We start from the raw sequence: 17,918 nt of genomic DNA on the forward strand, positions 1-17,918 counted from the left end.
TTTGCCGAAATATCGGAAAGTATATATTAAAGTTTATTTAATTTATATTTCTAGTATACGCTGTCAATTCCTTAATTATTAGTTATCATGTTTAACCAGCATATAAGCCTCTCTACAAGAACACAAATAACTGTTCAAGAAACATTAACAGATTCCCTCTCTTCTCTCTAATCACTTTTCCACTTACCAAAAGAAATGTAAATAACTGGTATTAATCAGCAGTTACTTGCCACAAAAGGTTTTTCATGTGTGCAGATGTTTCTTCAGACTTTAGTGGTGTATACTTGGGTGTAATAAAATCCTCATTTCACCTTTCTGCATATCAGTTAATTTCATGTTGCTCAAATGACTTGCCTCAAGTGAAATTATGATGCTTATGCATGTGGAATAAACTCATGAATATGCATCCTAGTTACAGCAATTTACATACAGTATAAATTACTGTAATTACAACTGGCAACTAAGACATTTGATACCCCCCCCCCCAGGATAATGAACATCTCTTCTTATGCAGTCTGTTTCTAAGGTTCTGCCAGTTCAGCTTATAAGCTTATTTTATGGTAAGTATATTTTATGTGAACAGTCCTATTTTAAAAAAAAAACAAACAAACATTTTCTTCATAAGAAAGTGACAAATAATAATTAATTTGATCCAGAAAAAGACTGAGTGCTCTTTCTAAAGACTTGGAATTTATATAAATTTAAAACATTCCTCTGAATATAAAAATATGTTAATTATATTCTACTAGGGGGAATTCCCCCCCCCCCCCGGCACCTACGGTGCCCAACCCTCCCGAGTTTCAGGCTAGTAAGCTGGTTCTCCTTCAATTCTGATGACTCAAGACATGAGACAACAATGTGTTTGTCTCATGAAGGCAAACACATTGTTGGACATTTCAAAACAATGAAGAGACAAAAACGTGACATAAAAACATTTCAAATTTCGGCTTATCTTTTTATGTATATAGAATAGATTAAAGATAAGAAAAGTAAAAAAAAAACTAAAGCAATTAAATGAAATATTTCTAAAATAGCTGTCTTTATTGATTTTAAATTATCAGATATATCTCAATAGGTTGTGAAAGGAAGGTACAGAGGGTATTAGATAGCTCAGATGTTGAGCATGAACAGCCTTTTAAGGAAAGAATGAGCCAGTTCCTTGAAAAGGGTAAGATTTTGTTTTTACTTTGCATAAACTTTTAAAATATATTATTGTGTATGGAGCTTCACAATAAGGATTCAGTATAGTTTGAGGATAAATTAAAACAAATATGCATGAATTAGGAACAACACTGATGTTCCTAATTCATGAATTGATAGTAACATCCATAGAGAGAAAGAGAAAGGAAAAGAAATGGATAGGCTATATCTGTGCATAATCTGCTGCTTTCAGATATAATTCTTACTTTTGAAAGGGTCATTAAGTGTGAGGATGCTGTGATATAATATAATTTATCTGTCTGGAAAAATGCACATCTTCTGATAAGTTTTCATTCACGCTTGTATGGAAATTATCATTTCTGTTGTATTCCATCAAGCAGCACATAGGATACTTTGATAGTGCTAGACAATTAAGTTTACATTATTACTAGCTTTTTTAAAAAAATAATAAAAAATTTTAATTTTTTTTTAATCTTTTATTAGTTTGATTGCCTAATTTCTTCTCATATTGCACTTTTGTTGGCTTTACCAACTGAATCACCTTCCTGGCCTGCTCTTTGTACTCTTCATGCAACTGATTATTACCAACATTAATCTTGTTTTGCCTCCACAACATCTTCTTCCAGGTTTCATGCTTAATCTCTTCATTCATTCATTTTCTCCTACCTTATTTAGCCTTTTCACCTTTGGAATACACTCAGACAGTGTTGCTGTTAAATGGGTCTGGATTAATGCCAAAGCAATATCTGTCTCCTTGTCACTCAACTCTTTCCATGCTATACCTTCCAATTATCTTCTAAGTTTCTCATAATCACCAGTCTTTAGTTCCACACACATCCCTTCTTCAGAGTAGTTTTCATATGACTGGTTACAGCCCAGGTGATCACTTCATAGTCACTCTCACCAACCAGTGAGAGGATAATAAATAATTGTGATAAAAAAATTGAGTGGATAATAAATAAACAATTGTAAACACGGTATTTAATTTTCAGTAGTTATTCCCCCCCCCCATCCCACCTCTTTTTATTTTATTTTTCAATTCCACTCACAAAAAAAAAAAAAGTTTAAGCCAATATATCTATAGTGATACATACATTTAGGGAATGAATTTATTGTTGTGTGAAGTTTGAAAAAACAATGTATCATATTTGGTCTCTATAGCAATATAGAGGTGGGAGGCCTTGTTTAACTATTTCATGCCGGCTGGGTGATGCCCCAGCCGGCATGAAATTTTGTCATGTTGTACCATCATTTTGTATTTTGGTTTAAGCCAATAAGAATACAATTTGGTCGGCTAAATCCCAAATTGCCAGCCCATCCTTGTTTGTTCAGTATCCAGGTAGATACCCAACAGGGTGCACCACGAGAGGTGAGGATTGGACATTAGGTCAGAAGCCCTGGTCAGTTCTCCGCATTCCTTTAAAGGCTATGTGGAGGACTCCTCTCAGTTATATAGCTTTGACCCTTAAGTATCCCTGGAATCAGTATGTCAAGTTCTAATTCCTTATATTTCTGGCATCTTAAAACCCATTTCCAGAATTCGTCTTCATCATCATCATGCATTTCAAGGATTCAGACCTAGAGTGGCCTATTCTGGACTTAGAAGTCATAATTGAATCTCTTTAGCAGACATCCTGGTGTTCTTTTTTAATGGCTTATAATTTAAGGCTTGTTTTGGTAATCTTTCTGTTTTCATTCTTTCAACGTGTTCCATCCATTTGTGTTTATATTTTTTATTTTTCTATTATTGATTCCTGGTTTAATTCTTTCTTCATTTCTTTTGAGGTCGAAAAGAGTATATTTTGCAGTTTTTCTGTCAAACTTCATTTCAACTGTTATTAATCTTTGTCTTTTTGTTTTATCCAGATTTCACTTCCATAAAATAGGGCTGGTAGGACTAATGTATTGTATACTTTTAGTCTGGTTAGGTTTAATACGGAGTTAATTACATGTTATTTTTTTTAAATATTCTGCAATTTTCAGGTTTATATCTTTTTCATTTTCATATGTAATCATACAACTTAAGTAGTTAAATGAATTCACCTGTTCTAAAATCTTGTTATCTATTACTATTTTAGTTCTTATTGGATCTTGTCCTTTAAGGCTATTGTTTTTGCTTTTCTGTTGATATTATTATTCCATAATCTTTGGCTATTTCATTTAAATTTAAAATTTCTTTCTGTAAGTTATCTTCGGAATTTGTGATTATTATTGATCATCAGCAAAAAGGAGAGTGTTTAAGTTCACAATAACATTTTTCCATTTTATTATTATTTCATTTAGATGAATATTAAAAAGAGTTGCTGTAAGGGAAGACATCTCTTTCAGCAACCTGTCATCCCTCTAAGACTCTTTGGTTTATCTCTCTCTCTCTCTAGGATATGATAGTTCATAATTTAATCTTATTTGTATTTGATTATTTTCATATATACTTATGATAGCTTTTAGAATATTATTTGGTATTTCTCTTTCTTTTAATATATAAAATAAAATACTTCTTTTAACTTTATCAAATGCTTTTTCAAAGTCCATAAATGTAATATGTGTTTCTAAATTGTATTCTCTTCTTTTCTCTATTATCAATTTTAGGCAAAAGACCTGGTCTGTACATGATCTTCCTATTCTAAATCCATTTTGTACTTCTAAAATAAAGCTTTCAGAATAATTTATTATTTTGTTATTTAAAATTTTTTGCTATATATTTTATAACAGGAATTTATAATACTTATACTTCTATAACTTTTAGGATCATCTCTACTACCTTTTTTAAAGATGGGATCACTATTGCTTTTTTCCATTCTATTGCTGGGTTACTTGTTGAATAGATTTTATTTAAAAATAAAATCTATTCAAATCTATTCATTCTTTCTTTGAACCTTATTCCTGCATATTTATATAATTCTGAACCTAACTTATCTTCTTCCAGAATTCTTAACAAATACAATTTACTAGCTACTTTTCTTCCTATCAATAAATTATCAGCATGGTTTCCATCTTCAAAAGATAGTCTTCTCTTTCTGGTGTCTCTACCAAGTTCCTTGTGACAAACTGAACACTCTGTAGAAAATTCGATAATACATATACGAGTCTTACATTAGCAACAGTAAATCTGACTTGGCATAGCATGAAATAGATAGAGACCACAACCTCCTATGGTCTGAAACATACTTATTTCACCGTATATTATATTATACATATCTTTCTTTAAAAGACTTGTGTAATATAATATACTTTAAAAGACTTATGAACTTAAATCAGAACAACTGCCTCCATTTATCACTTGGATGTTGAAAAGGATACTAAGGAGTATATGGATAAGAAACTTAATGCTTGTTTGTTTGAGGACTTAAAATTATTGCATCTAAGATATGGGAAAGTCTTATTTTAATCACACATCAATATATATATTTTTTCTTTTTAAATAGCTAATGAATTATCAATATTGCAATAATTCCTCAATTATACCATTCGTTGTTTTATGTATAATATCGCATGGTTCTTACTTTTTCAAATCAATCCATTGTTCATGTTCTACTTTGTAATTAACTATTGTCCACTGATGAAGGCCTGTAATATTCAGGCTGAAATATATGGCCTTAAATAAATAGTATTACTTTTATCTCTTGTGTTTTTTTGTGTTTTTCATTACATCTTCCTTTACATATTAGACCTGAGCTCTTTCTGCCAAGTAACTGCTTTTTATGGTCCTCATCATAATGCCTATCAAGGATTTAGGCCTAGAGTGACTTTTCTGGCCTTAGAAGTCATCGTTGAATCTCTTAAGAGGACAACCTGGTTTTCTTTTTCCTAATGGTTTGTAATTTAAGGCTTGTTTTGGTAATCTTTCTGTTTTCATTCTTTCAATGTGTTCCATTCATTTGTTTTTATATTTTTTAATTTTTTCTAGTACTGATTCCTGGTTTAATTCTTTCATAATTTCTTCATTTCTTTTGTGATCAAATAGAGTATACTTTGCAGTTTTTCTCATAAACTTCATTTCAGCTGTTATTAATCTTTGTCTTTTTGTTTTATTGTCAGGATTTCACTTCCATACAATAGGACTGGTATGGCTATGGACCTAAGTGTGATAATAAAGTGGATAAGCTATCTTTTTAGCATGCTATGTCTGTCTGTTCATTCTTCTAGTTTCTCTCTCTCGCAAGTCAGTAGATCATCCAACACCTTCAGTTTTAAAGCTATTATAAATGTTTACTGCATCCAGAATGAGATTTGAAGCAACATGTCTTCAACCAGACATGTGCTGTTCTTTTAGTTACACTATAGAGACACCATAATGATATAATACTATGTTAAAAATTATATGGAGCTTAGGATTTTTTGGAGTTAGGTCCTTATATTTGACATTCTCACAGAAATTAAAATATCGTCTGATAAATAAGTGGCTTTTATGAAAATAAAGTATTGAAGGAAATCACCACTGAAGTTATATATATATATATATATATATATATTTCAAAAAATAGATTTAATGACTCCAAGACCGAGATAACATATAAAGATTTTAATGATAAATACTACTAGTTTCGGCATATAGCAGCCTTCTTCAGGTATTTATAAAGGAAAGGAATACTAATAAACATTGAATTATTTAAATAAACAAACTGGAAATTACAGGTACAAATTGCCTCACATAATCGATACATAAAAACGTTGTATTTTTCAAGTTGTTCCAACTGGCGTGCCATTGTTTGTTGCAATTGTGCGTGCAAGTTCACGTGAACGCCAATATTGAATAACTGCAGCATGGCTATCTGGGATGTTATAACTTAAATTATTATTTAAGTGGACCGGGTTCAGTAGGATTTCCCGTGATTCTACGATTTTTCTTTCAAACTCTTTCATTCTTCTAGTTTCTTTCAAACATATATATATATACATATATATATATATGTATATGTGCATTTTAATCATGAACTGTTTCTACATTAAATAGTTCTGTGGTGTGATTATATGTAATTATATTACTGACAGTAGTAATAAATGTTTAAGTATCATATAAATCTAATTTCTTCCAAATTTTCACATTCTATTTCATTTCAAATTCTATTTTATGAATGGCAGTATGCTGGGTGTTTTATAATTGCTCTCACTATTTTTGTATCATACCTAGAGTGTATGAATAGCACTGCATAATATGAATTTCTACTCAAATCCACAGAAATTCAGACCAGAACTCACTGAAATTTTCATGTCTCATTGGCTTGGATGGATAGCATATCTGCTTTTCAATCAGCATGCTGTTGGTTCAAATCCCACTGCAAACATGGATGCTTGTGAATATCTTTAGATAGTAGATGAATTTCATTGCTCAATTTGAAGTCACCACCTTGCTTATTAGAGGTCTAAAAATAACTTGAAAAAATGTCCATGCTTGGTCTCAAAAGCAAAGATTAACTCTCTATTAGCCCATTCACAATACTAATGTGCAGCAGATTTACAGTCTTTTGTGGGTGGAATTAACCTAAAAAATCCCTTTCATTTATAAGACTATCATAAAAAAAAAAACTATGGACTTTATTATGACTGTTTTTTACATTTCCTTTTTTTTAGCATTTCAAGAACATCATGAACAAGAAGAAAATCTAGAAGAATGCAAAACAAAGTAAGCTGTAATTTGAGCTCAAAAATAGCTTCTAATTAAACCAATTAGAAGGCATTTTTATCTATTTACTATCTAGTTAACTATTTTTATCTTTACAGAATTGGGATTTTATGTATGAAGGTTCAACCTCAACACCACTATCTCCCTGTGATGGTTCTGCTATGCAATATGAGTGATGGTTTTTCTGAGTTTTGATGGGCAGTAGAGGAACAGAAGTATCATTAATACTTCTGTTCAGAAGTATCAATGATATAAGAACAGAAGTATCATTGATACTTCTGTTCTTATGCTATATTACCCGATTAGTGAGGCACTAATTGGTCCTCATTTGGAGCAGTATTGCTAGTATATATAACTATATTAGCTATACTGGTTATACAGTTCTATATTAGCAATAAAGAAACACTGGATAAAGTGCAGAGGTGAATAATTTAGACCAGGGGTTCCCAACCTTTTTGTTTCCTAGAGCACATTCTAAAATACCGACAGGCACCATCTATTTTTATATTTACATATAAAATTTACATTATAATCAAATATTTTATTACTTAAAAGTTTACATTATATAAAAATTTAAATATATATATGTAAGTTAGTGTGATCTTTGGCATTGCATTTCATTGGCCAGTGCTTCATAATTAGGAGAATATGATGATTTTCCAGTTCTTAAACTGGAATGAACAACTTCGAATGCGCGTCTACTTTACATTGTATGTGTTTAATACTCGTCATGTGTCATTAAGGCATGCGTCATATAACATGCCATGAATTGTTGTGTGATTATTTCAAACTATACGACACACGGTCAAACAGCGGCAGGCACACACAAATTGGTTGACAGGCACCATGGTGCCCGCGGGCATAGGGCTGTCCAGTTCCAGTCTAGAGATGGTCTAAATCAGAGGCTGGGAACCCCTGATTTAGACCATCTCTAGACTGGAATGTTGAGTATGAGGATAGATTGAGAGAATGTGGTCTTCAGAGCTTGGTATAAAGGTGGAGAAAAGGTGAGATCATTGAGACATATCAGTTTGTGACAGAAACCTATTAGATGATAATTATTGCACAGGGAATAGTTGGTGATGTAATGAGAGGTCATTCCTGGAAACTCTAAAAAAGGTCATGTCAGGCTTCTATATAATTGGGAGTGTTAGGTTTCTGTTTTTTCATGCTTCTTAATTTTTAAATTTATTTATTTTTTAAAGCAAGTGTTTTTTTTTTTTTTTTTTTCCTTTGAAAAAATGAAAAAAATTTTTACTGCTAATAATAAAAAATAGTTACAGAATAATAACACAAGGAAATATTTTTTCCTTGTGTTATTATTTATTATTTATTTAATATTTATTATTTGTTATTATTCTTTTTTTATTTATTGCATGCAGAATTTATGGCTGAGTTTCAAAGCCATAGTCATTGCATACGGATGAAAAGACATACACAAAATTATATTTAAACACTTAAAATGTAAGCACATTGGAAAATTGATGCTATTAACTCCAAGAAGATAACTCCATCTATAACTATTAGAATTCTAAGAAATAAATTTTAATTAAACACAGAAACGATGAGTGTTACTTAGGATGACATCCTGAACTTGGAAAAATTTAAGACAGTCATTGTTATTGGGGTTTTCTTTAAATGTGGGCTTCACAATTTTCTTTATATAGTCTTTCAAGTAAAAAAATAACTTTTGTGTAAGACTTCAGTTTGATTCCAGTGAATTCTGCACCTAGTAGATAAGGTGTCACACATCTCGTTTGGCCAGCCATTAATGGCCTTCATCCAAATCCTCTTTTAAATAAAGAACTGTCCTTTATCAGAGATACTTTTATTTTATCTCTAGTGGATACAATATCAAAATAATCAACAAAATAATTGCAAGACTTCTTTGCCAAATCGACCTACAAAATTCTTTCCATTCAGTTTGAAAATTAAATTCCTTTATTAAACTCTTTTTTTTTTATTTTCTCTTTTTTATAAAATCTTTTATAAACTCTTTTTCCACTCTGATTTTGAAATTTACAAAATCCCATTCTCATTGTTGCCTTCATTATTATGTACAGACAAGATTTGTTTTAAAGAACTTCAAGATTACATTCACTTCATGAGTGTGATAAATATGCCTTGGCCAGCCATGCCTTATATATTAGGCATTAGAATTCATTGGAATAAAACTAAAGTCATACTCAAGAGTTATTTTTTACTTGAAATATTATATAAAGGAAGTTATGAAGCCCACATTCACAAATATTCTTAAGGAAAATACAGTATTTTCCTTAAGTAAGCATTATTATTCTGTAAACTATTTTTATCATTATGTTGTCTGCTTACGTCTCTATATTTATTATTTTTATTAAAATCAAACTCCATGGAGTTAAAAGACCCTCATGAGAAGAACACACTGTTACACACAATGACCATTTAAGTGTGATTTCCACTTAACAGCCACTCTCCATACAAAGAACCTGCTCCTTATGCCCCTTGTTCTATCCCTTCTTCCACATTAACCCAGTAACAACCTTAACCAACTTAAATGTCTCATTCATATCAATTACTAGACATTTAATACAGATATGTGCTAGCCATAGTATATTGTTGTAAATAACAGCTTCATACATTTAAGAGAAACTGAACAGAATTTATTTACTCCTTATATTTTGCTCAATATGTTATGAGCTTCAGTCAGAGGGAAGGCAAAAGGAGTGGTAGCAACATCTAAATTATGAATGCAAGAACGAGTCAAACAGCATCTGTATAATATTGCATATCTCAGTTGCAGCTGTACAGTAGGAGGAAAGCTATTTGAGTCCAGAGATGTAGGTATAGATGTATAATTAATTAATTTAAAAAATTATAAACAATTAACAACAGTCACTTCCCAAAACTTAAAGATAATCCTACAGTCTGTCCAATTAAGATTAGGTTAGTTGCATAAGGCTTCACACAATTCCAAAAAATAGATGATCAGATTTGAATTTACTGTAGTGTAGCATTTTAGTATGGTTCCAGTGAACTCTGTTTAGTGACAATGACATGAAAAGCAAGGTCTGAACCTTTGAATTTCAAAAATCTTATATGATCTTGATGTTCTTGGATTCTAATAGTAGCAGAACAGGCAGTCCATTAAAAATAGAGAACATGACAAGAACAGGGTATTTGATAAACACCAGGCAAGGATAGAGGTTGTAATGTATTTTTGATAGACTGTAAGAAAGATGACAACTTCCAGGCTGGTTTGAAGGTGGTATACAAATCATATCTGCTAAAGAGTCCTTGCTATTTGTTCAGATGTTCCATTGAGGTAGGGTATGCTGATCCTTTTAACATCAGATTTCAATCTGGAAGAGGGATGATAATTATATTCTATTTCAAGGTATTAGTATTAACATTGAAAAGTTGCAGATTCATCATACTCTTCTACATATTTGTGGCCTTCCTAAAGTGCACAAATCTGGTTATCCATTACGTCCAATAACTGATTGCATAAGATCTACTTACTATTTGGCAAAATATCTTTTAAAACTCCTACAAAACTTGACTAGAAAAAAATCATCTCCCATTTTACTTCAAAGAAAAAATTAAAGCTTTTCATATTCAGGAATCTGAAATAATGGTTTCCTTTGATTTAGTTTCACTGTTTACAAATACTATACTATTTCAAGAAACTACAGTTTTTACAAGTAGATTTCTCTATGACATCATCAGATTATTCAACTGGTCTTCTCTCCCTCTGAAACAGAACTACTTCTATTTCTGGATAAAATTAACTCCATATATATTACTCGCATCAGTGTCTGGTTGTTGGATAGGTATCAGAACATTGTATATTGAGGTGCAATATCCCAAAAGAGAGAAATCACTAGTGGCATGCCACATGGGTTAGTTTTGGAGCCATTGTTGTTCAGTTTGTGTGTTAATGATATTGGGATTGGTTTGACAAGTGATATGCAGCTGTTTGCAGATAATGCCAAAACTGGGGAGAGCAATGCAGAGTGAAGCAGATGTTACGTCCTTACAAGAGGACGTGAATAGATTACATGAATGGGCAAGTAAGTGGAACTGTCAGTTCAATGTTGCAAAGTGTAAGGTTTGAGATTTGGTAAGCAACAATGGGATGCAAAGTATACACTTGGTGGGAAAGTAGAGGAGATGAGAGGTCCTTGTCCACCATCACAAGGAGTGATGGTGGACAAGGACCTGAAATTCAGGGGCTACATTGCACAAGCTGTGAAGACATCACATCCGATAATGGCAGTGATGTGGAGGACCCTGACATGAAGAAATAGAGAGGTTGTGGTTCCATTGTATAAGGACTTGATTAGGCCTCATGGATTATTGTGCACAGATTTGGTCACCAAGTTTTCATGATCCAGAGAAGATTCACAAAGGTGATCAGTGGTCTTTGGAATGTGGAGTCTGAGACAGATTGAGAGAATGTAAGTTGCAGAGTCTCACGAATAGGAGGAAGAGGGAGGGATATGATTGAGACATATAAGCTAGTCGGGTTGTTATCGGGTCAACATGGAAGAGATTTTTTCATAGAATGGGAGGGGGTGGGGTAGAACCAGATGCCATCACTGGAAACTGTATAAGGAGGGTGTGAGGAGTAGATTCTTTGCATGGAGAGTGGTTGATGAGTGAAATACATTGCCTGAGTGTGTGTTGTAGGTGTAGACACATTGAATCAGTTAAAAGCACAGTTGGATGAGCATTGTATGCAATAGTGTGTGTACCTCCCACAATGAGTCTCTGACTCCATGGAGGTCAAATGTTAATATTAATAACAAGTCTCCCCTTTCTGGATACTTTAATGCTCTGCTGGTAATATTGAATTTTCTGTTTATGGGAAGATATATCCACACATCTTCACATCATCATCCTTTACAAAAAAAAAATAGATATTATCAAAAGCTTTGTGTACCAAACATTCACAATTTGTTCTTTTGAGTTCTCTTCTTTTAAAAGAATTAAATAAAATAAATCTTACTCTGTTACTTATGGATACAGCAAGACCTTGATACAGAAAGTATTTGATAATTATCATCCCTCTTCCTGATTGCAATCTGATGTTAAAAGGATCAGTGTACCTTTTAATGTGGGGTACACTGATCCTTTTAACATCAGATTGAACAAATAGCAAGGACCCTTTTTAGATATAATTTGTATACCACCTTCAAACTATCCTAGGAGTTGTCATCTTTCTTACCACCTATCAAAGATACATTATCACCTTTGTCCTTGTTGGTGTTTATCAAATACCAAATTTTCTTGTAATCTTTGCTACTTTGGTTCAGACTAGCATTCTACTATTATAAGAAGCTAAGAACATAAAGATTATATAAGAAAAGTAACCTCCTGGCCCCCTGACGTGACGTCAGGGGGCCAGGAGGTTACTTTTTTAAGTAAGATTTTTAATTTCTTAACTTGTGTTTTTGTGGGGTCGTGTTCTAGTGGGATGTAGGTAGCGAGATCGCGGAGGATCACTTAATACCAGCGAATACAATCGAAAAATGAACATTATCCTCCGCGATCGCGCTACCTACATCCCGCTAGAACACGACCCCACAAAAACACAAGTTAAGAAATTAAAAATCTTACTTAAAAAAGTAACCTCCTGGCCCCCTGATGTCACGAAAAAACTTAAACCTTTCCGCTCCCCCCCCCCCCCCCCCCCGAATATACGATTTACCAAAAATCCAATTCCCCACTCAGACCTATAGTAGATGCCACCAATGCACCTTGTTACAGACTGTCTAAACAGCTGGCCAACTCTCTTTCCCCCCTTACCGGAAATTCAGCTTCCTATATAAAAAACTCGACCCACTTTAAAGCCCTCACAGAAAATTTAACCTTGAATAATACAGACATATTAGTAAGCTTTGATATCTCCTCTTTGTTTACCAATATTCCCTTAACTGACACTTTATCTCTCTTAGAAAACGTTTTCCCCTCTGACATCTTAGATCTCTTTTCTTTTGCCATCAACTCTGGGTATTTCTCTTGGAATAACAAAATCTACAAGCAGATAGAGGGAACCGCCATGGGTTCCCCCCTCTCACCCCCCCCCCTTGCCAATTTCTATATGGAAGATTTCGAAAAACGAGCCATAGACTCAGCCCCACTCAAACCTTCTATCTGGCTAAGATATGTAGATGATGTGTTCTCTATTTGGCCTCATGGCCCAGACACGTTAGACTCCTTCCTCGGTCATCTCAGTAGTCCACATCCAAGAATCCAGTTCACTATGGAAAAGGAAAAGAACAATTGTTTACCCTTCCTTAGACTCATTAGGCAGGTGCGTGACTAAGGTGTCTAAGGTTCACTGTATACAGAAAACCCACACACACAGGCAGATACATTCACAAACTCTCCCACTACCACCCCTCACAACAATATGGCATCATTAAAACCCTTACCAAGAGAGCCCACAATCTTTGTTCCAGTGGAACTGCCCTCACTACTGAGCTTAACCACATACACAGAACTTTCCTCTCCAATGGCTACAGCGAACACAGTATCAAAAAAATAATCAATTCTTCCCCCATTCCCCGTCCCTCTCGTCAACACGATTTTAAAAATGCCATCACCATACCCTACATCCGAGGCACTTCGGAAAAAATAGCCAAGATACTAAAAAAGTATAACCTACACACAGCATATAAGCCCTACTGCAAACTTGCTACCCTTATCCATTCTACGAAAGATCAGCTCCCTCCTCTCTCTCTGCCTGGAGTTTACAAAGTACCCTGTTCCTGTAATCTTGCGTACTTTGGACAGACAGGCAGATCAGCATCCATCCGCCTGGAGGAACACAAGTCGTACATCGTTAAACACAACTATGGCCATTCAGGCTTGGCTGACCATGTTTTGGACACCACCCACAGAGTATCATGGAAGAAAACCACCATGCTCCACCACAGCAAATTCAAGAAAGAGAGACTTTTCTTAGAAGCAGCAGCTCTCAGAAACCAACCAAATCTTAACAAATACAGTTGCATTAAGCTTCCGAAGATTTGGGAAACACTCATCACCAGAGGTCCTACCTTACATTCCAGGCCACCTACTACCGCCCTTAGAGGTTGCTCCATCTAGATAGGACTTTAGTGTCACCCACGTGGTTGGGCTTAGTATTGTAAGTTTTTGTGTGCATGTTACATTAATTGTTTTTGTAATCCCCGTAGATGTCCTAGTGACTAGGACGAAATATAGGAAGAATTAAATTCTATTTTAATTCTTTTTGAGTGTTGTAAAAAATCCATTAAACCTCCAACATAATATAATCATCTTTGTAATCATCTAATAAAGTTCATAGAAGCTTGTAAATAGCGAGTGAAATAAACATGTGAAGAAGCTTTTTGTTGTAAGCTATTTTAATAAAAAATATTGATGTAAAACAAATTCAGCTGAAAGTTGTGAATGTTAAAATCTTCAACATTTAATGTTCAAAACAGTTGGTAGCATGAATAAAGTAGTAGAAACATATTTGATGGAATGAGGCACATATCTGGTAGACTTTTTTTTATGTTGAGCCCATATGGGTATTGGGTTGGGAAAGGAACTTGTTTACATTTGATTCAAAAGACTGTATATTGTATTCCTTGGGAAACACATCAGGGGGAAGACTGTTCCACAATGCAACAGTAGCAGGGATGAAGGAGAAGGAAAAGAAACTTGTTCTGTGGGTTTCAAGGTGCACTGTGAAGGAATGTTGAGCAACATCTGCACGTGTTAGTACTAAATGGGGGAATTTTGATGCTGTTTCAAATTAACATTTCTCATGGAAATGTTTATAGACTGGGGCAGAAAGAGGTTTTTATCCAAATAAGATAAAAAAAAAAAAAAAGAGGAAATTATAATTTGGACATCTCTGCCATGGTATGTCAGAGTGAATGTGTGCACAGATACAGCCTTTTACTAGCAGAAACTTATATTGTTTTTGCTCTCAGCCAATAGGCCACAGGTTCAGTTTTTATTGCAGTTATTGCTTTTTGGGATTATTTTCAGGTTGTAGATGAATTTCTTTACTCGGAGACTTGAAGTGACTAGAAAAAAAAAGTTCCATGTTTGGTTTCTACAGCAGGCTTTCTAGATTATTTCTGTCTTTAGGGCTCTTATAGTACTAATAGGCACTAGATTTGCAATCCTTCTTTCACATATCTTTCCCAAATATGTGAATCCTTCGTGTGCAGGATTCACATATTTGGGAAAACTGAGCTGAAAGATGGTCTAAAAAGCTGAAATTTGAATTTTTGTTAGGTAGATATGATTTTGGTAGATATATCAGTTCGTAAAAGTCAAATAACTGCAATAAAAGACAAGAATGGAACTATAATAAGGAACCAAGAACAAATCCTAAGCAGGCTAGAAGAATTTTATAAAGAACTCTATAGTGATCCTTCAATAGATAAATCAAATATAAATAACTCTTCTCCATCACACATAGAATTCATCCCCTCATTCACTTCAGATGAAACAAAACAAACATTAAAAAAAAATGGAAAATGTCCTGGTGAAGATCTAATTCGCACAAAATTAATTAAATGGGGAGGAAATAATATCATTCACCATGTCAAAACTTACTAAATCTATGCCTAGAAGAGGGGAAGATACCAGGAAACTGGAAAAATGCTACTCTAATACTGTTATTTAAAAAAGGGACAAAGAAGTAGTTTTTAGAAGTAAAGAACTATAGACCAATTAGTATTCTCTCCAACCTGTACAAAATTCTCACAAAAGTAATAACAAACAGGTTAACCGCTCTTCTAGATTCAAATCAACCAATAGAACAAGCAGGATTCCATAAAGGCTTTAATACAATTGATCATATTCATGCAGTAAAACAAATAATAGAAAAAGCAGAAGAAAACCAATTGCCTCTCTGTTTAACCTTTATTGATTATGAAAAAGCATTCGATTCCATCAAAATTAATGCAATAATCAAAGCATTCCAGAATCAGAGAGTTCCTGGAAAATATATGAACCTCCTCCAGGAAATATACCACGCTGCAACAGCAACGATCCAACTTCACACAAGTAACAATAAAATATCAATTGAAAAAGGTGTCCGACAAGAAGAATCTCTATCACCCAAAATCTTTACAGCAATCCTTCAAGAAATATTTAATAATATAAACTGGACAAACCTTGGTATAAAAATTAATAACAGAAACTTAACCCACCTAAGATATGCAGATGATATCATAATTTTTGCAAACACTCCAGAAGACCTTAATAGGATGATAGAAGACCTATATCGTGAAAGCAGAAAAGTCAGTCTAAAAATAAACAGAGAAAAAACTAAAATCATGTTTAATCATTTTGTAATACCAAAAAACATAATAATAGAAAACAATTTCTTGGAAAGAGTCTCTTCATATACATACTTAGGTCATCTCATTGATCTAAACTGTGGACTCCAAAAGGAAATAAATAGGAGAGTTCAACTTGCCTGGGGTGCATTCAGAAAATTGAAAAGCATTTTTCAAAACAATGATGTCCCACTCTGTTTAAAAAGGATGACATTTAACCAGTGTATACTTCCAGTCATCACATATGGTTGTGAAACTTGGTCGCTAACAAAAGCACTGGCAAATAAACTAACAACAACTCCAGGGAAAATGGAGAAGTTGATGCTAGGCATCACATTAAAAGATAAGCGAAACAACTAGATAAGAAGCCAGACTCGCATCACTGACATCATTCTTCACCATAAGCGACTAAAATGGAAATGGGCCGGATATCTATCCAGGAGAGAAGATGTGCGATGGACCACTATAGTAACGAACTGGATTCCAAAAGAAGGGAAACAAGGCTGAGGACGTCCTAAAAGAAGGTGGACTGATGAACTGTCAAAATATGTTGGGAAAAATTGGTCAGCCATTGCCAAGAACAGAGAAAGGTGGAAAGAACTGGAGGAAGCCTTAGTTTAGCAGTGGACAGAAAAATGGCTGAAAAGAAGAAGATAAATTGGGAGAAAAACCCTACTGTCCACACCCAAGACCGGCTAACTTGGCTATGGCTGAGGATGATTTTGCAGATTGGAGATAACATAATTAAGGTTAGAACTAAGACTCTGTGTCCTCTGCACGGTTAGCCTAGTGGCTGGGCGCTTCACAACCATATGCCTGGGGAAGGAGTGTCCTAGGTTCAATTCCTGTCGGTGACGTGAGGAGCTAAAGGATCTTCCTCAGCCATAGCCAAGTTAGCCGGTCTTGGGTGTGGACAGTAGGGTTTTTCTCCCAATTTATTCTGCAAACCAGCCTTGAGATACCCCTTTGTAGGATACCCCGGTGTATCCTACAAACATAGGATACACCGGGGCATAGGGCTTGACCACCTTATCTTGTGAATGGATTGAGGTCCGATGTTTAATAAACCCTAGACACTGCAAGGCGAAAGAGGGAAAAAGGAAGATGAGATGAGACTAAGACTCTGTATTGAGTCTGTTCAAAAAGTTCTAGGACAATTAATATTATAAAGAAATTGGGCAGGCTAGCACATTGTTTTATAAGCAGATGTGGATGTAAATTTATATATGCAATTGTAACATGATGAAACAAGTTCAATGTCATTAAATCAACTCAGTCACTCACATTGCCTTGATGAATGAAAAAGAGTTTCTTTTTTTTACTTTTTGAGTGTCCAAATGGCAAGAATTAATGAACAGCATGTGTGCATCAAGTTTTGTATTCAACTTGGCAAAAAAGCATAGAGACTTATCAAATGCATAAACCAGCTTTTGGGGAAAATGCCTTAAGCCACTCAAAGACATTTGAGTGGTTCAAAAGGCAGTAAGATTTCTTAACTGAAGATGACCCTCACTCTGGACAGCCATTGACATTATGTACCCATGATTTGATGGCTCCTGTTTGCAAAAAAAAAGTTATAAGTAGTCAGCAAATTACTGTTAAAGAGCTAGCCTGTGAAACAGGAATCTTGGATTCTGCTATCAAATTCTGAAGGAAGATTAGGAAATTAGGAGATTGCCACAAAGTTTGTCTGAGATCTCTCACTCAGGAGATGTAGGTTTACAGCTATAACCCAGAAACAAATGCTGGCATCTCATTCCACCAACTCATTCGGCTCTTTCAACTCAAGAGTTACTGGTTCAAAAGAATATCATAGTTGCATCTCA

General features: G+C 34.1%; 1 protein-coding gene across 1 annotated transcript in view; it reads left to right on the forward strand.

The window, feature by feature from the left end:
• LOC150102406 (uncharacterized) overlaps positions 1–17,918 on the forward strand; it is a 357,402-nt gene that overhangs the window by 293,663 nt on the left and 45,821 nt on the right. Inside the window, exons 17-18 of the mRNA XM_090399570.1 lie at positions 1,076–1,168; positions 6,733–6,784. Of these exons, the coding sequence (XP_090255696.1) occupies positions 1,076–1,168; positions 6,733–6,784 (145 nt within the window). The remainder of the gene's footprint in view (positions 1–1,075; positions 1,169–6,732; positions 6,785–17,918) is intronic.

The sequence above is a fragment of the Typopeltis vanoorti genome, chromosome 10 (genome assembly GCF_054136105.1).
Source record: "Typopeltis vanoorti isolate ZY-2024b chromosome 10, IOZ_Tvanoo_1.0, whole genome shotgun sequence".
In the NCBI taxonomy this organism is placed as follows: domain Eukaryota; kingdom Metazoa; phylum Arthropoda; class Arachnida; order Uropygi; family Thelyphonidae; genus Typopeltis; species Typopeltis vanoorti.